At 48.5% G+C, this 22944-nt stretch overlaps 1 protein-coding gene across 1 annotated transcript; it reads left to right on the plus strand.

Moving 5' to 3' along the window:
* The first annotated feature begins 1917 nt into the window (after positions 1-1917).
* NANS (N-acetylneuraminate synthase) lies at positions 1918-22870 on the plus strand. Its single transcript, XM_002914930.4, has 6 exons — positions 1918-2127; positions 5460-5675; positions 17158-17257; positions 18052-18206; positions 20675-20941; positions 22640-22870. Exons 1-6 carry the CDS (start codon positions 1996-1998, stop codon positions 22847-22849), a joined length of 1080 nt encoding a protein of 359 aa, XP_002914976.1. The 5' UTR covers positions 1918-1995; the 3' UTR covers positions 22850-22870.
* The last annotated feature ends 74 nt before the right edge of the window (positions 22871-22944 follow it).

Consider the following 22944-nt stretch of genomic DNA (forward strand, 5'->3'; position numbering starts at 1 on the left):
AAATCGTGTGTTTTCCTCCTTTCTGTAGTAAGATACAGCACTACTTTAATTTACTGAAAGTTTTTATTTAATCATAAATAACATCAGCCTAACTTGCTTTGTGGGAAGGTTGTATTTTTATTTATTTATTCATAAGGTTTTATTTATTTCATTTAGAGAGAGAGTGCGAGCGCAGTGGTTGGTGGGGGCGCAAAGGGAGAAGGGGAATCTCAAGCAGACTCCACACTGGGCACCAGGCCTGATGGGGCTCAATCCCACAACCCTGAGATCATGACCTGAGCCGAAATCGAGAGTCAGATGCTTAACCGACTGAGCCACCAGGTGCCCCTAGTTGTATTTTTAAATGTGATTTCTCCTTTTTTCCCTTTAAACTTAATGTTCACTTCTTCACAAATTATTCAAAACCATAATGGTTTTTTCTGTAGCACAAGTAGCACTACTTTAGTGCTGAGTTAAATTTTAATCTTCTCTGGACTCAGGCAGGGTCTTTTGCTCAGCCTCAGATGTCCAATGCCAGTTAAACTCAACAGACCGCACGTGCCACCCAGTCTAGCACACCCACATATCATGAATAAGTGAACCCTGCTACAATCCCTTTCTCTCCTTTGACTGCTTCCTACTGGCCTCCCTGGTGCCCTTCAGAACCCCTCAACTCTGGGACCCCATCTAGCCCAGGGTCCATTTACCGCCTGCTTTTAACAACCAAATGTTCCCCAGAAAAGGTCTATTTGTGTCCCTTCTGCTTCTTTACCTCCCTTGGCCAACAAATCTGCTCCTTCCAGCGGCTCCCTGATCCCTAAGTCCACTGGTCTCTTCTTTCTTGTTCTCCTGGACTGCTCTGGGCCTTTGACCCTGTGGGTTTCCTCCCCTCAGGACCATCCTGGTTCTGTTACCTGCTTCTAGTCTCTTCTCCATTCCTGCCGTGGCAGCTGCCCAAGCTCATTCCTCGATGTTCATCCACACTGTTCATCCCTCTGCACGTTCTCTCCTACAGAGGTCTAACTATCCTTGTCTTGTCCTCATTCAGAATGGCTCAGGTTTCTCTCTGGCCCAGAACTCTACTGAGCCTCAGACCTGCCTTTTCTCCCACCTGGTGGGAAGTTTCACCTGCATATTTATACCAGTGTGTCCAAATCCTACTCTTCTCACCTTCCATCCAGGGATGCCTCCTCCTTGCCTTTTTCTTATTAATTTGCTCATCAGTTCTGATTAAGTCAAGCTGGAAATTAAGTTGTTGTTGTTTTTTTTTCTTCAAACTGCCTCTTATTTCTGAACTTTGCAACCTAATAGCGTACTGCAACAGCCCTAGACTGGGAGGCGGACCACGGTCCAGGTCCCAGCTCTGCTCTGGCTTTCTGGATGGCTTTGGGCAAGTCAGCGGAACTTTTCGAATCCGTTGCCTCTCATAACAAGATTGGAGAGCACTTATTGAAACCTTACTACAGGCCAAGTACCGTGATCAGGGTTGTCTATACATCATCTCACGAACCTATATAATTTTCCCATTTCAGGGAAAAGGAAAATAAAGTTCAGGAAGACTAATGTATTCATGATCAAGAACCGCTTAGTGGGAGAACCTGTGCTCAAACCAGCTCTGTAACTGCAACTCCATAATCCATTTTTTCCATTACACCGTAGGGCGCGCTCTCCCCACGCCCAAGGCAGCCGTCTTCCCCCCTAACTCCCCTTAGGAGAATGTCGACTCACAGGTGAAGCGGGGAGGCCGCGACCAATACCGGCCTTCCTACCCGGCCGGAAAATGAGCCCAGCAGAAGAGAAGCGAGTTAGATTGCCTCGTCCCGCCGCACCGCCCACCTCGCGGGAGGCTCCGCCCCCTGCCTCGATTGGCTGGCGGGAGCGAGTTGGGGCCCGCGGATTGGCTGCGCGGCCGGCTAACGAGGTGGAACTGACGTGGCCGCGCCGGCGCGTGGTCCCCCCTAGGCTGCGGACCGGACTTCAGGCGGGCGGTGGGGCGGTGGAACACGAGCCGTCGCGATGCCGCTGGAGTTGGAGCTGTGTCCCGGGCGCTGGGTGGGCGGGCAGCACCCGTGCTTCATCATTGCCGAGATCGGCCAGAACCACCAGGGCGATCTAGAAGTGGCCAAGCGCATGATCCGCACGGCTAAGGTGAAGGCAGAGACTGGGAGGAAAAGGGCGCCGGCCGGGGGCGGGGCCGCGGGAAAGCCTGCGGCCGGGAGCTGGGACCACCTTCCTCTGCTTCTCTTGGTAGCTCGCGTGCGGCCTGGCGTCCAGCTCGCCAGGTCCGTTTGTAAATCTTTGGAGTCCTCCTCGTCCCTCCCCACCCTCCTCACTTGTCTGCATTACTGCAGTTGCCTCCTAACCCGACCTTTGCCCCCTTCTGGTGGTAGAATGATCTCCCTAAAACACAGGTTTGATGAGGTTGTACCCCTGCCATGTTCAGTGGTTCCCCATTGTCCACGGGTAGAGTCGAAACCCTTTAACATAGTCTTCAGGACCTTAATGACCTGGTTCCTTCCTGCCTATCAGTTTTCATTTCTGACATCTTTCAGCGACATTGAATTACTTCCAGCAAGTTCTGAAGTTCCTGAAAGGTGCTGTGGTCTCTCACTTGCCATTTCTTGTGTTTGGAAAATGAAACTGTTAAAATGCCAGGACTCTGGGTTCAAATTCAGACGCCACCACTCACCAGCTGTATGAACATGGCCTGGTTACTTAACCTCTGTGAGCCTCAGTTTCATCATTTGGAAATCGGTTTGATGAGCGTACTTACCTCGGAGTTGTAAGGACCAAATGGAATGACTTACGTAAAGCTCTCAGCACAGTATTTGCAGAGGACTCAGTAAATGTCAGCTATTAGCGATAGGAAGTTTATGAATATTCAGTGCTCCCTCTTGGCAAATTTCTATTTCTATTCAGACCTGTATTCATGTACAGGTCTACTTGGATGCTTTTTCCAATCTTCCACAAGGCTGGGCCGGGCCCCTATTACTGCTCCCTTCGAATTGCATTGTCGCTGTCCAAGTTTCTTGCTCTCTGTTCTGGCTCACTCTGTCTCCTCCCCCTCGTCCTCCTTCAGTGAAAGCTGTTCATCTAATCAATTGTGATTAGGTATTTACCTTGCTCTTCTTTCAGGATTAACTCTGCTTGTATGGAAGCCTACTGGATCATAAAATACTTTTAAAGAGCGAGGGCTGCACTAAATGGGCTGAATGCTTTAATTGCACCATCTCCCTTCATTCCTACAACACAATGTGGTAGATGCTATTGATTTCATTTTAAAGGCTCAGAGAAGTGACTTGCCCAAGGGCATACAGTAAATACTGGATTTCAGCTCTTTGCCCCTAACCAGTTATAGCCTTCGTGGTGTAACATTGCTTTCTGGGGTGCGGGGGGGGGGGATTCCTGCTCTTAATTTAAGTAACAACCTGCTTGTGGAGGTGCGACCTCTGAATGCTGAGGTTGTAAAAATACCCTGAGATATTGAAGCCATAGAAACAAAGTTTTCTTTCTCTCTTAATTTTGGAGGTTGGTTCTGGGGTGAGGGGAGACGAATCTAGAGGTTGAGCCTGTGGTACAGTGGAAAGAACACTGGACTGGTGTGAAGATACCGCTTACTAGCTGAATAATCTTGGGCAGGTGACTTTTCCTCTCTAGGCTTGTTTCACTTATAATGTGCGTGTTTTTAAAATTAAAGCAGTGGAATCTTGTGAAATTCTTGTTTTAGGATTTTTTTTTTTTTAGTCTTTGTTGCCAGATAAAGTCACATTCCCATGTTTAGTTACCCAGAGTATCTCAGACAATGAATCTATTTGCAATATTAAAAGTTGAGTTCATTCAATTATTTTTAGTTTCTTACAACAAAATATATTATTAGAATTTATATAATATATAAAGTATAAATGTATTATAATTAGAGATTTACTAAGTGAATATACTTTTAACTTCCAAATTTTGCTGCAAAGGGAGCATCACACCTTGGCCCATCCTGGAGTTTTGCTGCTTGTTTTGTTTTTGATTTTTGTTTTGCCAGGAGAGAATCAATAAAAACTTGAACACCATCAGCATTGTGGTAAAACAGGGACAATGACTGTGTTTTCTGAACCTGGAGTTCACCATAGAATTAAACAGAGAAATCACTCAGTTTTAGGAAAGAAGCTGAGGAAAGAAGAGGAAGAAACTGCTTTTCTCCCTGAACAACTGCTGTCATGTGGAATGTAGTAGAACTTTATCTTACCTCTTGTCTTTAGTAGTTTCTGCGACTTCACTTTTATTGTCTTCCTGTAAATGAAAAGTTTGCCCAGAGCAGACAGGCTCTTCCACTCCTTGCGATAGAGCTGAGAAGCAAAGGGAATGGGAACCGACGCCCTGTGAAGGCCGCTCCCTTAGTTTGCCGGACGCCTGGCTGTAGCTGGCATCCGGGTGGCAGTCATGGGCCAGGAGCCGGCATCCGGGTGGCAGTCATGGATGGGCCAGGAGACACGTGCTCTGCAGCCTCTGCAAAGCGATCTTCTCTCCAGCTCTGCCAGAGACTCACTGTGCAAGCTCGCTCAGGTTACTCTGGGTCTGGGGATCTTCCTCTAAACAATGAAAACTCTGTTGCCCAAGGTCACTTTCAGTTCTCTGTTTTTTAAACTTTCCTGACCATGCCATCTTGTGGTCTTTCCGGGAGTGGGAGCAGCACTGTTAGCACAGATATTTCTGGAAGTGAGGTTTTTAGCAGCGTGAATAACTCTGTCTGCAGAAATGTCAGTGAGCTGGAGACTTTAGAGGGTTTTCCTCTTTCTGTTGAGTGGTTTTTAAAAGCAGTTTTGAGAGATCGGGGGGCTGACTGGCAGTAGAATTATAGCTTTAATAGCCGGGCGATCCAGGTTTTATGTTATAGCTTCTGTTCAGTAAGGCCTGGGCCTTTCTAAGTCTTGTTTGTGTACTTTTTGCCCCAGAACCTCTTGTTCAAACAAGGTGCCATGCAGAAAAGCACAAGTGCAGGACAGCTAAAGCAGAGTTGTCTGTTTTCTGCCCCACAAGGGGGCTCCTCAGAACAGCTACAGGTCCTGGAGTGAGCCCAGAGCAGCTGTTGATGTACACGGAGATGCTGAGTCCTGAGAGCAGGTGTGACTTATCCAGGAGTGAGAGTCCAATCCTGACTTCCCCTCGGTTCTGGTCCAGTGCTCGTTTCGCTATCCTCTGTTGAGTTACTCAACTTAAAATCTTCCTTAGCTGTTTAATTATTTTTAATATAAAACAAAGTGAAAAGCACCTTTTTTTTTCTTTTTGCATTTTAAGGGGGAAAGATAGAGGGAAGCCCCATCCCCAGCCTTCTCTTCCTTTGAGACTTTCTTGGTTCCCCTGTTCCTCTTTGCCTCTGTCAGTCGGCCTGATTTTTAAAGATACTGATGTCAGAGCAGTTTCCCCAACATTTCCCTTTTCTCTGAGAGTCCACGACAGGTCACTGAAAGGAGCCCTGTTGTGTGTTGCAGGAGTGTGGGGCCGATTGTGCCAAGTTCCAGAAGAGTGAGCTGGAGTACAAGTTTAATCGGAAAGCCTTGGAGAGGCCCTATACATCCAAGCATTCCTGGGGGAAGACGTACGGGGAGCACAAGCGCCACCTGGAGTTCAGCCATGCCCAGTACAGGGAGCTGCAGAAATATGCCCAGGAAGTTGGCATCTTCTTCACGGCCTCCGGCATGGATGAGGTGAGTCCTCTTGGGTGCTGCTCTGTCATTTGCTAGGGGACAGCAGGTGGCCTTGTGGCTTTTGGCGTAGAGTCAGCTCCAGCCGTTGCTTACCTGAGACTTTTTTGTGCTTTCTAGATCTACAGTTCCCAATCACATTAACTGTATTAATGCCCAGGTAAATGGGAGGCCAGGAGGAGCACAGGTGAGATTTTGTGGGAGGAGTACCAGAAGTTTCCAAACAAGTTGTCTTTGGGAGTAGGGGGCAGCCACACTGGCATCCCTGAGTCCCTAAGGCTTATGGGAGACCCCTACCAGACCAGTTTTCTCCCAGCGGAAAGTGGCCTGGACTAGGAATCAGGAAACCTCCCTTCTGGTAGGGATCCGCCTCTTGCTGAGTGGCCTTGGCGGATTTGGGTGGGGGGCATTGGTAGTCATCCTGAGTGGCTCACAGAATGGTCATGCTGACATCCTGGAAGGGTCCAGCTGGTGCCAGGTCTCAGGTCCTGTTTGCTCTGTGACCTGCCTCTGTGAGATTCCTTCATGGACTCTTTTTTCAAATGTAAAAATTTTAATTGTAAAAATAATAAATATCATAGAAAGTTTAGAAACAGGAAAAACTGACCCATAATCTCTATCTGGTAGCTCTTTTTATAGATTTCCTCCTGAAGTCTTTTATGTGCATGTTTTATTGCCTGGTTGCTATATTTGTGAATATTTAGTTCTGTGCATGCTTTTCCCATTTAACATTATAACATTATACCATAAGCTTTTACCTATATCTGGATTTTCTTCCCCCAACTTTACTGAGATACAATTGACATATAAGTCCCCACATCTTTTGCTTAAATTTCTGTCTCTTTTTTTTTTTTTTNAATTTTTTTTTTTTTTTTTTTTTTTTTTTTTAACATTTATTATTTTTTGAGAGCACCTGCATGCATGTGCACGGGCTGGGGGCGGGGGCGCGGAGGGAGAGGAGAGAGGAATCCTAAGCAGGTTCCGTGCTGGGCTCAGTGCAAAGCCTATATGGGGCTCGATCTCACGACCCTGAGATCATGACCTGAGCTGAAAGCAAGAGTTGATCGCCCAACCGACTGAGCCACCCAGGCGCACCGTGCTTAATGTTTTTAATAGCAATGTAATATTTCTTTCTTAAAAAATATTTGAGGGGCGCCTGGGTGGCACAGCGGTTAAGCGTCTGCCTTCGGCTCAGGGCGTGATCCTGGCGTTACGGGATCGAGCCCCACATCAGGCTCCTCTGCTATGAGCCTGCTTCTTCCTCTCCCACTCCCCCTGCTTGTGTTCCCTCTCTCGCTGGCTGTCTCTATCTCTGTNTAAAAAAAAAAAAAAAAAACTTTAAAAAAAAAAAAAAAAAAAAATATTTGAGAGAGAGAATGTGCACGAGGGTGGGGACAGAGGGAGAGAGAAATTTAAACAGACTCTGTTGAGCACAGAGCCTGACGCAGGGCTCAGTCTTACTACCCGAGATCACAACTTGAGCCGAAACCAAGAGTCAGATGCTTAACCGACCGCACCACCCAGGCGCCCCAGCAATGCAATACTTCTTTTGGGGATTTATAACATACCTAACCATTTCTCTGCTTTTGGACACGCAGGTTACTCTGTTTTTTTGTGTTCATAAATAATGCTGAGATGAGTATCATTTTTCTGTGTTTTGTGTTGTTTCTTTGCTTTGGAGAAGTAGATCATTAGAGGAAACCTGCGAGCATTTTTATGGCTCTTGAAACATTTGGAATGCTTTTGGTCAATCCAGAGTATTTGAAGCGATTCCAGTTCATTCTGTAGGCCTCCCTGACTGTTTGTTTCCCTGTCCCAATCCCAAAATATGTCTGTAAATTGATTTGAAAAGAAACGTAAGTCTAGTCTAGGCTGTTGGTAGCCCAGGCTGTTGGTAGTTTGAACAGAGTCGGGGAGGCAGAGAACCTGGGCATCTCTGGGAAACGATAAGTCCAGGCCTCAGTTCTGTAGGACGAATTCGGTCCTTAATGCGCAGCTTTCATAAACATGACAGTCTTCAGATCCAGTTGTGCATTTGATGACCGTAATTTCGTGCTTTTGAATGATATGTTATGGCTTACAGAGCATCTTCACTTACAGTAAATGTATTTTATTCCTACTCTGCCCCACTCTGCAGATGAAGAAATGGAGGCTCAGAGGGGCTGGGAAGTTTGTACAGTCACATAGCTAGGAAATGGGTCTCGAAGGTGTAGTGTGCTTTCTCCGGCCCTTCCACTCTGCCTGGGCATCAGTCCAGGTGTGTGTGGCTTCGTGGAGCTCAGCAGAGTCTTTGGGCTTCCCCTCACTCTTTACCGCCTTGATGTTGGTGGCTAGAGAGCCTCCGGGCCCCAGAGCTGCTCTGGGGACCAGGAGACGGATTTTTTGAGGAAAGTGTTCCTAAAGAGGTTGCTGGGCTTTTTTTCTGATCCCAGATTAAAGAACGCTTCTTCAGGGAATTCTTCCTGTTCCCCAGCTTGGTTCCCCAGGCCCCTCCTCTTAAGTTGTCCTGGTGCTCGTGGAATTGTGTGTTGACACACCCAGCTCCCTCCCAGACTGCTAGCCTGGCCCTGCCTGCAGTGGGTGGTCGGGAGACATTTGTTGAAGGAATTAAAGAAGGAGCCAAACAGAAGAGAGGGTTAGTGGTTTTTACCAGACTCTTAAAGGATCTGCAAATCAAAAAAAGTTGAAGCGGGAAAGAGCGTGTGCTTTAGGACCTGAAAGACTTGGGTGTTGTTTTTGGTTCCACCATTAACTAACGTTTCTTATTTACGATGTACCAAGTTCTGTGCTAGGTATTTTGAACATAACAACTCATTGACTCAAGCCTTAACCTCTTCCATAGCACAGTTATCCCCCTTTCACAGGGAGGGTGTCAGTGGTCACTAATCAGCTAACCGTGCCCACTTGACCACACTCTTCCATCCTCTCCGTGGGCCTGTTTCCTCTTAGGGAAAGGGCAAGGCATTGATTAAAATACCTAACATGCAGGCTTGTTTTCTGGAGTGGGTGAGCCCGTGTACATAAAGCACACATCTCAAGATGGGGCTCTGTCTGTGTGTTCCCTGTGAACCCAGATCCTGGCACTTAGTCCATCCTGATCTTACTAGCACATCCGGATTAGTACACGCTTAGTTAGTGCCTCGGTGGAAGGAAGGTCACACCTAGAAAGTGACCATTTGTTTTCATTATGTGCTTGTTTCATGTACTCTGGGTTCACAGCATTTTGGGATTGCTCTTTGGCAATCCTCTAGAACTCAAACACTCAGAGACAGCTAAGCCCTCATCTTAAGAGGGCAGGCTTGGGTTCAGGAAACTACTAATCCTTCTTGTGCTGAATGTGAAACTTTTGGTCTGATGGGCTTAGTAATGAGTCAGTAACGAGACAGGGCCCGCAAAGCTCCAGAGAGAATTTCCAAAGATGACGCCAGTATTCTGGATCTCTAGTGTTGTCTTTGGAATAGGCATACAGCCTTTCCCAGAGTCACAAATTTGAGAAGCACTCTCATTGGAGGACTAAGTCCTGACCTGTTAAAAATAATGAGTCTTGGGGCACCCGGGTGGCTCAGTCAGTTAAACATCTGACTCTTGATTTTGGCTCAGGTCATGATCTCAGGGTTGTGAGATCGAGCTCCACGTCGGGCTCCACAGTCATGGGGAGTCTGCTTGAGATTCCCTCCCTCTCCCCAGCTTGCATGCACACACAGATGTGCTCTCTCTCTCTCTCTCTCTCTCTCTCTCGTGAGAGAGAACACAAGTGAGGCAGAGTTAGAGGGAGAAGCAGGCTCCCCACTGACAGGGAGCCCGATGCAGGGCTTAGTCCAAGGATCCCGGGATCATGACCTGAGCCAAAGGCAGATGTTTAACTAACTGAGCCACCCAGGCACCCCAATAAATAGATCCTTAAAAAATAAAATAAAAAAAAATAATAATTAGCCTCGGTGGTGTAGTTACTCCCCCATCCTCCACCACATAGTTGCTTCCCCAGGACAGTTTTCCTAAAACCTGACTAAAGAAAGGGGAAAGTGGAAGAGAGGTCACGTGGGAATTCCACTGCAGTGACACCTGAAAGCAACAATAACAGATGAGAATAATGGGAAGAGTATGACAGTGGTTCTCAAAGTGTGGTCCAGGAACCTCTGGGGGGATCAGGCGACCTTTCAGAAGGTCCACCAGTTCCAAACTGTTTTCATAGTGATATTCAAATGTGATTTGCTTCTTCACTGTCATTCTCTCCCAGGTGTGTAGTGGAGCTTTCCAGAGGCTGCGTGATACGTGATGACATCATTCCCCTGGCAGTGGCTAAGGGAAGGTGTGCTGTGTGCTCTTTTATTTTAGTAACAACTTCTGTCACGGGCCACACAATTCACCAATTACAGTTTACCGTTCAGCTGTTTTTAGTATCTTCAGAGATGTGGTGGCCTTCACCACAGTCGACTCCAGCATGTTTTTACCACGTACCCATTCAGTCATTTCTCCAGCCCGAGGCAGCCTCTCTTCTGCTTTCTGTCCTTGTGCATAGTCACCAGTACAGACCTACTACGCTTTATTTACCCGTTTATCCGCTGATGGGCATTTGGATGGTTTCCACTTTTTGCTAGTAGGAATAAGGCTTCCGCGAACCACATACAGGTTTTGTACGGACATGTTTTTATTCTCTTGCGGATATATGGTAAGTCTGCATTTAGCTTTTGAGCAGTTGCCAGACCGTTCTCCAGAGCGGCTGCACCAGTTTGTGATCCTCCCGGCAGTGCAGGCGCTTCTGGGTTTTGCCACATCCTCACCAACATTTGTTATGATCTGACTTTCTGATTCTAGCTCTCCCGGCAAGTGTGAGGTGGCATCTCGTGGTTTTGATTCACATTTCCCTGATGATGAGCATCTGTGCACGTGCTTATTGGCCATTTGTATAACCTTCTTCGGAAGAATGTCTGTCAGATCCTTTGCCAGTTTTTAATTGGGTTATTTGTCTTTATATATTCCAGATATTAGGAGTCCTGAGTCAGATACACGATTTGCAGAAATGGTTTCCATTCTCTGGGTTATCTTTCTACGTTTTGATGGTATTCTTGGAAGCACAAACATCTTTAATTTTAATGACATCCAATTCATGTTTTTTTCTTTTGTGCTTGTCTATTCTAAAATTTCTCAGTTTTAGGGGTGCCTGAGTGGTGCAGTCAGTGAAGTGTCCGACTTGGTTTTGGCTCAGGTTGTGACCTCAGGGTTGTGAGATAGGGCCCTGCGTTGGGCTCGGTGAGCTCTGTGCTCAGTGAGGAGTCTGCTTGAGATTCTTTCTCCCTCTCCCTTCCCGCTCATGCTTTCTCTCTCTCTCTCTCTCTCTCTCTCTCTCTCTCTCTCGGTCTCTCAAATAAATAAAATCTTTTAAAAAAGTTCTCAGTTTTAAACCACAATGTGGTATTGCTACAGAGCTATCAGTCTGGTTAAAACAAAAAGCCACGATAACACCAAATGGTGGCAAGGATGTGGAGAAAATGGGTCATTCATTCATTGCTGGTGGGAATGTATAATCACTCTGCAGAATAACACGGCACTCTCCTTTTTCTAAACACAACCTTATTTTTTTTTTTAAAGATTTTATTTATTTATTTGACAGAGACAGAGACAGCCAGCGAGAGATGGAACACAAGCAGGGGGAGTGGGAGAGGAAGAAGCAGGCTCATAGCGGAGGAGCCTGATGTGGGGCTCGATCCCAGAACGCCGGGATCACGCCCTGAGCCGAAGGCAGACGCTTAATGACTGCGCCACCCAGGCGCCCCAACACAACCTTATTTTAACACAGTTCACATGCGGTATCATATCACAATTCACTCAGTATACTGGTTGTTTTTTCCACAAAAACAACACAAAATTTTTGCATCTGTGTGGGGATGGATGTTAACTGAACTTATGGTAATCATTTCACAGTGTATATGTACATCAAATCATGTTTGCACCTAAAACTGACACTGTTGTGTCAATTACAGCTCAATAAAAAAACAACCATTTATTGCATACCTAAAAAACCAACACAAAAGACATGCTCCGCATGTAGCCCTCCAGAGTTCATTTGGTAATTTATCCCAAAAGAAATGAAAACTTAAAATTCACACAAAACCCTGTACATGCATGTCCATGACAACTTTATTTATTTTAAAGATTTTATTTATTTGACAGAGACACAGTGAGAGAGGGAACACAAGCAGAGGGAGAGGGAGAAGCAGGCTCTCCGCTGAGCAGGGAGCCCGACACTGGGCTCGATCCCAGGACCCTGGGATCATGACCTGAGCCGAAGGTAGACGCTTAGCGACTGAACCACCCAGGTGTCCCCATGACAACTTTATTTGTAATAGCCCCCAAACTAGAACAACCCAGAAAGTTCTCTAGCTGGTGAATGGTTCCAGCCATAAAAAAGAATGAACTGCTGATCCATGCTGCAGCTTGGAGGGCTTTCTGGGGTATCACGTTGAGTGAAAAAGCCAGCCTCAGAGGGTGGCGCACTCTATGGTTGAGTTATGTAGCAGTCTTGAAATGACAAAATTACAGAGGCAGAGAACAGCAGAATGGCTGTCAGTGGTTCGCGAGGGTAAGGGAGGCGAGTGGATGTGGCTGTAAAGCCTTGGAGTGATGGCGCGGTTTTGTATTGTGACTCTGGTTGTCGCCAGCCTGCACGTGGTGAGACTGCATAGTTAGATGTACGCCCGCACAAAGGGATACATGTAGAAATGGTGACCTCGGAATCGGATCATAGACTCCGTCAACGTCACTTTCCCAGTTGTGATTTTGTACTCTAGTTTTGCAAGGTGTCACCATGGGGGAGAACTGGGTGAAGGGTACATAGGATCTCTCTGTGTTATTTCTAATAGCTTCATGTCAAGCTATAATTATCTCAAAATAAAAACTTTAAAGTTAAAAAAAACCCAAATCCCTTAGTTTTAATTTTTAATCCCGTAAATACGAGTAGGGAGAGCCTACATAAACAAAAACCCTGTAGAGTCTGTAGTCATTTTTAAGAGTGTGAACACCCAAACCTTGGGGGGCCCCGTGCTGAGTGGTGCACACCCAGGCTGTGTGGTCTCATGGTTAAGTGCGGGGACTGTGGGGTCAGGTTCCGAATTTGAGTATGCTTCTGCCTGTCATCCCTGGTGAGTCCACGTGGAGGTCGTTCAGCCTCTTTGTGCTTCTGTTGCTCAGCTGCAAAGCAGGGTCAGTACCTGAAGCCCTCTCGCAAGGTTGTCCTGAGGATACCCGTGATTACTGACAGAAAGCATAGCGCACAGCCGGCGCTGAGCAAACGTGAGCTTCAGTTAAGGAGGGCAACGCGGGCTGAGTGTCAGGACGTCTGGCTTCTTGCCCTCACTCTGCTCTGGGTTGATCTCGGTGTGAGCCTGGGGAGTCCCTTCCGTCTCCGGGCCTCCGTTTCCTTTTGCGTGTGAACACGCTGCCGTCCAAAGGCTCTACCAGCTCTGACGCAGGGCCAGGGAAGGTACGGCTAAGGCCGCTTGCACCTGGAATGCGCGCTTTCCTTCTCGGTCCATGCTGCCAGGCACCTGAGCTCCCAGGTGTGGACTCTGAAGGAGAGAGGGCGCCTCCTTGCATCTGTGAGGCGTGCTTGGGAAAAGTGGCTTGTTGAGGTCGTTCACTCCCGGGTGGCTTTGAGGGAGAAGCAGGAGCAGCTGGGAGATGGAGAGGAGCCTGGGTGTGGGTGCTGGGGGTCTGCCTCTCGGCCTTCCCCTTCGCTGCCTTCCCCTCCGCTCCCCGGAAAGGCCTGCGGTGTGGCGTGTGCCGCACTCGCGCTGCGGCCGCTCTCTCTGAGTTCAGGTTCTGGCACCGACCCTGTGTGGGTTCAGGCTCATCATGTCACCGTTTTGAGCTCCAGGGGTCCCCTCTGTAGAAACAGGGTAATAAAGATGCCCAGCCCACATGGCTATGGGGAGAGGTCGGGGTGAGGGCTGCGCGAGATCTGCGTCCACCGAACGATAGCCGTTCTGTTACTGAGAACCCTTTGGAGTTGTTTCGCTGCACGCGATCTGGACAGGGCGGCATCTCTGTCCTAGGAATGCCACTTGTTCCCAAGTATCCTCCTGGCTGACCCGGGCGTAGGCGGCGAGGGGAAATGAATTCTTAGAGCCTTTACAAGAATTAATTTGCTGGCCAGGTCCCCTTTCTGAACCGGCACGTCCTGTCTGCCCGGCTCTTGGAAGTGGGTTGCTCCCTGGTTCTGTGTTTACCTGGCAGGTGGCTCCGAGTACGTACCCACCGTCACTTCCTTGTGGACGGTAGCCTTTTGGCGAGTGCCGCGTTTCTCCACGCTGGGCGCTGGCCTAGGGTGTGCTTCGTATGCTGAGGAAAGGTTACAGTGTGGCGGAATTTTACCAAGGCTGACAGAACTACCAGGGCACCTGTTCAGAGCTGCAGAGAGGCACATGCAACAGGGCTGAAATGAGCAGAGTTCCTTTGGTCTAAATGGAGAGTTCTATTGAGAAAGCAAATGGAGGCCATGACCGTCGAGGTGGCCCCTGAGGGACGTGTTGCCCTCACACACAAATGTCCTGTCCTAGCAGAGCTGCCCTTTGGGGTGCCCTCTTTCTTCCTCTCTTCTTTCCTTTGCCACCCCTCCCAGCAGGGCACCCCCCTACCCAAGCCATGGTGTGCTCTGACCGGGCCACCGGGACTGTCCTGTCCCGGGCTTCCCCCTCCTCAGTCCCTCATGCTGGGCAGCTCTCCAGCACCCTCTGTTCTCCGCGGCTCATCACGGTGGGCTTCTTTTTCCTTTTCCACAGGGTCTCAAATGCCAAGGGGACGGTAATGGGCTTTAGAAAAATCCCAGCTCCTCTTCTTGCTTCTGTTACCCCTCCGATCAGTGGGCCATGATATGGACACACATTGTCAATCCTCATTAATAATTACTACCAATTAATTATTAGTAGTAAAGCCTCTCCCCTGCCCCCTTCCCCCTAATAAACAAGGGTTCTGAGTTGAATAAGTTTGAGAAACACTGGGATAAAAAAAGAAAAGCTAGACAAGTGTATTTATTGGGACCCTGTAAGAGGGAGCTCTGGTGGAACCAGGTTGCTGGTGGGGCCCTTTCCTGCGTGTGTGAGCCAGTGGATGCGCGGGGAAGGTCCTGTCGGCAGTTCCTTTCAGACTGAAAGCCTTTGTGCTCGGGGTGGGAGGAGGAGAATTGTGAGGCTGCCTGGTTGCACGGTACCCCTACATGGAAAAAAGTTGGACAGCGGGGTGGGCAGGCCTAGGGGAAGCTAGGGAGTCCGTGGAAAACAGGGGGGCCACTGGCGCTGACCCAGCCTGAGGGGCCCTGGGCACGGCAGTCCAGCCCAGGATCTGCCCCATTACTGCAGTTGGCACCCTCTGCAGAGATTAAGCCGCAGTTTTCACAATGGCCGCTAGGTGGGGCTGGCTCTCCAGGGGGGACTGGGAACAGGCCCCTTTTTCACTTGAAAACTGAATTCCATGCAGATTTTCCAGCCCCCCATAGGTGAGCTTCTGCAGTGTTTGACCTGTGTTTGGTCCCTCCTTGCTCCTGCTCGCCCTGTGCCTCTCCTATTCATGCCTTTGGGGGCTGTGTCATCATGAGCCCTTCTCTCCAGAGTTGAACGTTGTAAGGAAGAAAACTTAGCATAGGGTTTTCCCTCGCAGTAGAAAGCACTCTCCAACTGCCAGATAGAATGAGAAAAGTGGGAGAAGTCGACTTTGTTCAATAAACCCATTAGAAGGAATGTTTTTCACTTCCGTCTTAGGACTGGCTAACAGTGTGAGAGACACATGGACAGGAGAGGTGAGAGAACGATACGGAGGGGCCAGGGGAGGCGAGGAAGAAATCCTGCTCAGGGAAGACCGCGCGAATTGCAGCGAAGGCAGCTCAGCAGGCCTGGGAGTGAGGGGCACTCGGGCCATGCTGGACAGTGTCTCTTGGACCCAGGGGCTTGTGAACTGCCTGTGAACTGTTCACTGGCTGCTTGCCCACTGACAGTGGCTCTCCGGCAGCTCTAACCTTCAGATACTAGAGGATTTACATATGAGGAAAGTTGGTCTCCGAGTGCAGCCTGGGGTTGGAGCAGCTTATCACCTGCACGCAAGATGGAAGGAAGCTCAGGCAGCATCGGGTTGATTTAAAGAGCCTGTGGGTGGAATGCCTTTCTCACACTGTTCCTTGCCACTGCTGTGCCCTCTGGGTTTTCAGGCATGGTGACTTCGCTCCTTACAAAATAGGATTCACGGAGCAGCAGTGGTGGTATTACCCAGGAACTTAAGAGAAAGAGACCCGCAGGCCCCACCCTAACCCAGCAGAATCCGAATTTGCATTTCATTTGAGCAAGATCCTGGGAGATCAGCTTACCGTGTATTAAAATGGCAGAAGCAGTGACCCCGCCGTCAGGCCTTCCAGACCTGCTTCTGAAACCCAGGCAGCATTTTACAGTAGATCAAACTTAGATATTTGGAAACATTCTGAGACCTTTATTCTTCCCACTTCTTATTTCCAACTCCAATTTTTAAAAATAGCAATGAAAGGTAGTTTTGGGGGTTTCTGTAATTTGATAACAAGCTGAGAATTTACTCTTAAAACTTGCAGCCGACTGATTATGTTAGCATTTCTTGGCACTTGCCGATTTCCTGATCCTGAGTCTTATTGACGAACCCTGGTGGAGGTGAAGGAGAGTGAAGGGCCCTCAACAGGTTACCTTGAGCAGTGATGTTGTGTCAAAAAAAAGTGAACTAGGGGCACCTGGGTGGCTCAGTCGGTTAAGCGTCCGCCTTCGGCTCAGGTCATGATCCTGAAGTCCCGGGATCGAGCCCCTCAGCGGACTCCCTGCTCAGTGGGGAGTCTGCTTCTCCCTTTCCCCTGCTCTCTCTCTCTCTCTCTTGCTCATGTGCATCTTTGCTCTCTCTAATAAATAAAATCTTTAAAAAAAAGTGAACAAGGTTTGTTTTTCCTGTGGGTAGCATGGTTTGGGGGCTGAGAGGGTTTGGGTTTGAAGGGCCCTGGCTGCTGTGGATTGCTGTGTCAGGGCCAGGCCATAAAATGCCCCACTTTTTCCATTTGTGGCAAGGGTTGAAATGGCCTCTTTCCCTGGCTCTTTGGTTTTGAGTAAAGGGTAAGGCCTCTGAGGAACATTCACTGTCTCACCACCTGGTTTTCTGGATCAAGATTAGGTCATGACCCTTTTGTGATGGGGCCCTGTGCTTCCTTGGGAACGAAGGTCTGGCCTGGGTTCTGATTCTTTTGCAGACCTCGAAGCCAGTCCAGGCCAATGTACAGTGTTTGTTGGACAAATGGACGGGTGGCTATGAATGAAAATTTGAATTTGAATGGAAGGACTGATAGAACACATCTTTCCCTGCTTTCAGGTTGTTGCGAGAGTCCCTCTTGCTGGGCAAGAGGAAGGGTTTTTCTGTCTGTGGCTCCTTGCCTGACTTGACCACAGTGATTTTGAACAGTGGTGAAAAAGAGCTCCCTCTTTGATTTTTATAGATGGCTGTTGAGTTTCTGCATGAGCTGAATGTTCCGTTTTTCAAAGTTGGATCTGGGGACACTAATAATTTTCCTTATCTGGAAAAGACAGCCAAAAAAGGTAAGTGTTTACTTTTTGCCATATCTTCCCATTTTTACTCCTTTAGTGGAACCCACTAAAGGAGTCTCCTGAAGACAGACATTAGAAACATGTTCAGTTAGCGTATACTTCTGTTTTTCCATGTGCTGACTTGAAAGAAATGAAGGATAAGTCAGTTTTTATAAGAACCTTTTAAAGATTACTTTATTGTTTGTATTTATAGGAAATGGAGGCTGTGGCAGTATATGTAAAACCTCTTAGAGATAGTTTCCACTTTGAGAAATAGTCCGTGCGTATAGTGTAATCCACCCTCCGCACGTTACGGTTTGTAAAGTGGTTTTGCAACATGAATCATCTCATTTGATCCTCCGAACGACCCTGGGACGGAAGCAGGCTGTAGGGTTATGATGCTTTATACTTCATTCAGAGAGGAGGCATGCGAGACCACCCAGCTGGGAGGCCTCACGCTTACTCGTGCCTTAGAGTCGGGGGCCGAGCTCGCCCTGCCACGCCGTGCAGCCTCTTCATCCAGTGAGACGCTCATCTTTCTCCAAGGAGCGTGAAGTTCCTCTGCCTCCTGAATTCAGTTCCCTTCACCAAACGATAATACTGGGGGCGAGGGGAGTCTGCACGTCCTCAGGGTGGAGGGCAGGAATCCTCCAAGCTCCCCTCTCCCCCCACAGTGGCTGGCACAGTGTCTGAGAGATGCCTGTGGAGTTCATTTGAGTGATGAGGCCAGCAGTTGGGGTGTGCTTGAGGGAGAGTCAGAACCCCTAAAGAGAAAGTGATGATGGTGTTGGTGTTGGGTCACTCAGGCCGCCCAATGGTGATCTCCAGCGGGATGCAGTCGATGGACACCATGAAGCAAGTCTATCAGATTGTGAAGCCCCTCAACCCCAACTTCTGCTTCCTCCAGTGCACCAGTGCATACCCGCTCCCCCCCGAGGACGTCAACCTGCGCGTCATCGCGGTGAGCAGGCCGTTGTCCGATCGGGCCACAGCAAAATGGCGTTTCTTGAGCCATTTACTGTGGGAAAGCTGGGGCCGTTCTTGTGGCCAGAGTTCTAATGAATCTTGACCTGCTTCATGTAATCTGAACATCCATTGTCAATCTTGCTGTTATCGAATCAAATTAGAACCAACTGGGCAGCTAAGGAAGCAGATGCATTCTAAAGAGGGTGGTTGTAAATTAATTTTTCTTAAAACCAATCTTAATTTTCCCACTATGAGATTTAAGGTGTAAGTTCTCATAATTGTCTGTCTACATTTTCTGTATTATTGTATTGGCCGTTAGAGAGGTTCCTCATCTGTGAATTGCTGGTTCATATGCTTTCTTGGTATATTGTCTCTTGTGTGTGTGTGTGGTAACAGAAGATTTACCATTTTAACCATTTTTAGACATACAATTCAGTGACATTAAGAACATTCACATGGCTGGGCAATCATTACCACCGTCTGTCTCCGGGACTTTTCCGTCTTCCCAAACTGACACTCTGTCCCCATTAAACACTGACTCTCTGTTCCCTTCTCCCCCAGCCCCCGGCAGCCACCATTCTGCGCGTGTCTCCATGAATCTGACTGCTTTAGAATTCTCATCTGAGTGGAATCCCACACTGTGTCCTTTGTGTCTGTCTTCGCGCACTTACACATTGCGTGCAAGGCTCCTCCGTATTGTAGCGTGTGCCAGGATCTCATTCCTTGTCGAGGCTGAATACTATTCCCTGTGTGTATAGAGCGCATGCTGTTTACCCGGCCCTCCGTCAGTGAACATCTGGGATGGCTCTGCATTTTGGCCACTGTGCATAAGGCTGGTAGGAACACCTGTAGGCTTTTCTTCGTATTGAGTGGTAGGAGACCTTCTTGAAACTTCTGGGTGTTCCTGCTCTGTGCTGTGTGCCAGCTTTTATTTTTTGCCTGTAATTCTGAGCCTTCATGGGGCTCAAAGTGGTTATGGTGACAGCCTTGAGGGGGCTTTCTCTCTCGCAGGATTTTGTCTACGCCACCTCAGTCATTTTACAGATGGCAAAATCCAGTCACAGAGGGAAAAGGCCTTACTTGCCTGAGATCTCACGGCAGCTTGATGGCAAAGCTGGGACTAGAATTCTTTGGCTCTTGTTGTCTCAGGCCACCTCCATCCCTTTCTCCTGGTAGCACCTGAAGCTTAACTGAATTGGAAACATGTGTATGTAATTATCTTAAAACGATTGTAGTTATATTAGTGGAATTGTAAACATATACACAGACACATTGTCCCGATGTTGCAGTTAGCCAGTTTGGTTTATATTTTCCTTCTGGTACAGTATTCTGACTTCCCGGGTTTTTTTTCCACGAGAGTGGAAGCTTTTGTAGATGTTGCTGCACAGTCTTCAGATTTAACTTAAAAAAAAAAATTAGCCTTTTTTGAAAACAGACGCTGCTACCTTTTTACCTAAACTTCTGTCTCTTCCAGGTGGTAGCTTTTTCTCCATTTCTAGCTCATCTTTAAATCATGTCATTTAAAAAATTTAAACGGATTTTTTTTTAACTCAAACAGCTCTGAAATATATAACGTAGAGAGTAAACATTCTCTGTAATCTCACCCCACAGAGATTACTATCATCATCAATTTGCCTTACGTGACTCCAGATATTTTCCTTGATTTCCTTTCTCTGTGGATATGGCCCCCCCTTTCCCTTCCGTTCTCACCCAAGGTGCCGTCATGTCCTCTCCTGATACCGGAGCACAGTGAGGGTCGCCCGCCTGCCCACCCCGTCTCGGGCCTGGCCCACCCGTGTTCCAGCAGGTTGACCGTGCAGCCTGCATTCCCTTGTCCATTACATGCCCTCCAGTCTGGTTTTCAGGGCCTTTGCCACTCAGCTGTCCTGATCTTTTATTAAACCCCATCTGGATCTTAAGCTTGCTGGTCCCCCTCAATGACAAGACTCCCTTGACGAATATCTTTTGTTGCCTTCAGTGAATTATAGATCACAGATTAGTTAATTATTTAGCATGTCCACCGAAGGATTGTTTTGAGATTGGGCTGTATATATTATTGACGACGGTATTTGTGCGTACAGCACGCTTGCTTTCAGCAGCTCAGGCTAATTAAATGTGACAGATGCTTTCTGGATGAGGTTAGGCATTCGGTTATGGTTCTGTTGTTACTTGTGGTGGTTTGTGCCGTGTGAAGCATTCTTAGACTGCAGTCTTGCTAACAGTGGCCATTGTTTTTGGAGCATTCCAATGTGCCGAGTGCTTTTCACGCATTTGGAGCGGCCGTGGACAGGTACTAGTATTATGCCAGGAAGGAGGAGCTCAGGGAGCCTCGGCGTCTTGCCTCTAGTTGCACAAGCAGTGAGAGGCCAAACTGGGACTCCAGCCTAGATCTGGCTCGCTCTGCACCGTGCGCATAAAGTGCCACAATATTTAACCTTTTTTCTTTTTTTTTCTATTTCAAAGGAATATCAGAAGCTCTTTCCTGACATTCCCATAGGGTATTCTGGGCATGAAACAGGCATAGCGATCTCTGTGGCGGCGGTGGCTCTGGGTGCCAAGGTGCTGGAGCGTCACATAACTTTGGACAAGACCTGGAAAGGGAGTGACCACTCGGCCTCGCTGGAGCCTGCAGAGCTGGCCGAGCTGGTGCGGTCCGTGCGCCTTGTGGAAAGGGCCATGGGCTCCCCGACCAAGCAGCTGCTGCCCTGTGAGATTGCCTGCAATGCGAAGGTGGGTTCTGCACGACCCCGCCGGGCTCCGCTGTCCTGGGAGGGGCCGCAGTGGGCTTTCCCTCCAGGGGAGTCAGAACTCACCCTGCCTGAGCCCAGGCTCAGCCGGAGTCCGGGCTCAGGTTAGCAGCAGGAGGGGCATGTCACTTAAGGGAGCGTCAGCAGTCTCTGCGGCCTGCTAGGGTCCTGTTGCCGTTTCCCACCAAGCCTCTCAAGCCTTTGGCTCCAGTGCTCTAGACTCCAGGGGTTGTAGGAGGGCAGGGGTTAGCCTCATGAGACACTTGGGTGGTGAGTCCTACTCCCTTGGAGTAAGTAAGCCTTGAGAAATAGTTACGCAGAGGGGTTCTGTGAGGCAGTGGGAGAGGGGCCTGTGATACGTCGAGGCATCCGTAGGCGGAGGAGGCCCTGGATGGGCAGGGCAGTGGGTAGTCACGGGGGGCTGGTGGGGGATGACGCAACCCCCCCCCCCCCGGAACAGTGTGAGCTGTGCGGCATTGACCTTCAGACAGACGGGACAGTGAGGCCAAGGAATACTGCTGGCCTTGCTGACCATCTGGGCTTCTTGGAAGCTTGGCCTAGACCTGTCTCGGTCTCTGGACACAGAGCCAGGCATCCTGGGGCTGCCGGAAGTGATCTGTGCAGCTCTCTAGGTGGAGGCAGAGACCAAATACCAGGCCTGTGTGAGGAATGTTGTCATCTTTTATTCTAGTAGGGCCTGATTGCTTCTCTCAAATTAAAGATGCCTATGTACCAGGCAGCAGAAATCATAGTAAGAAGAAGCAAACTGCCTTGCAGAGGAAAAGGGGAGAGAATTGTACCAGAAGTGCAGGAGAGTTGAGCCCTTAATTTGGTTTTGAGCCTCCTGGCTCCCTGGGCAAACAGTGGCGACAGCAGGATGATGCATCATCTGATAACATCTGCTGGCAAACCTTTGGTCCTGGGGCGAAATTTTAGAATTCATTCCTTGGTCCTTACACGGAGGATGTCGAGTGATAGAGTGATTTGCTCAACAGCATTTACGGACAAGACAGAAAGGCTGGCATGAGCTTCTGGTACCCGTTATTCCCCTCACCTGCCTGTCCTGTCTGTCCCTTTCCTGTCCTCTGAGTAGCTGCATATTCAGTCTTGTGAGCCCTCCATATTCCTACTTTATCGAGCAGGGTGGCCGTGAGCCGGGACTCAGGATCCCAGTTCCTTGCAACTTTGGCCAAGTTATCTGCCCTCTGTGGACCTCAGTTTCCCATGTTTAAAGTGAGATATTGAACTGATGACAAAAGTAATCATAATTTTCCTTTATTGGGAGCATTTTATGTTTCATGTAGATTACATACATTATTATCACTAATCCTTATCGTCGTCCGACAAGCTGGAGGCACTGTTATTTCCCATTTTACAGAGAGACTGCACCACGGCTTATACCCACCTAAAGGGGATTTGGACCTGGCTCTGTTTGGCTGTATAACCCGAGCCCTTTCCTGTGCGGTTTATCCAGAGGCCCCTCCTCTGAGCCTCTGCGTTCACCCCACATTGGCCAAGTCCCTGCTCTGTGTGAGATACTGTTCTAGGCACCGAGGGGAGAACAGAGTCCCTGCTCCCAGGGTATCTGTGAAGACTGGTCAGGTCAGGGACCTTGGGTATAAAACAACATGAACCAGTTAACTTCTGTGAGGCTGGCACTGAGTCTTAATTTTATCCACAGCTGGGCAAGTCCGTGGTGGCCAAAGTGAAAATTCCAGAAGGCACTGTTCTAACACTAGACATGCTCACAGTGAAGGTGGGTGAGCCCAAAGGCTACCCTCCTGAAGACATCTTTAATCTGGTGGGCAAGAAGGTCCTGGTCACTGTTGAAGAAGATGACACCATCATGGAGGAATCAGTAGAAAATCATGGCAAAAAAATCAAGTCTTAAAATAAAGTGCCATTCTCTGAATTGCCTTGCTGGTACTGTCGGGTGAGGTGGGATAGGAGTGGTGGTCTCTAGAAAACTGGCTTTCATCTGCTTCT

This window comes from Ailuropoda melanoleuca, chromosome 7 (genome assembly GCF_002007445.2).
Source record: "Ailuropoda melanoleuca isolate Jingjing chromosome 7, ASM200744v2, whole genome shotgun sequence".
NCBI lineage: Eukaryota > Metazoa > Chordata > Mammalia > Carnivora > Ursidae > Ailuropoda > Ailuropoda melanoleuca.

What these genes read in the sequence shown, in the direction of transcription:
- NANS (XM_002914930.4), top strand. Translation starts at nt 1,996, where the DNA reads ATGCCGCTGGAGTTGGAGCTGTGTCCCGGGCGCTGGGTGGGCGGGCAG. An exon ending in GCATGATCCGCACGGCTAAG is followed by an intron (nt 2,128 to 5,459) that starts GTGAAGGCAGAG and finishes TGTGTGTTGCAG; the next exon opens with GAGTGTGGGGCCGATTGTGC. An exon ending in AGATTGCCTGCAATGCGAAG is followed by an intron (nt 20,942 to 22,639) that starts GTGGGTTCTGCA and finishes TTTTATCCACAG; the next exon opens with CTGGGCAAGTCCGTGGTGGC.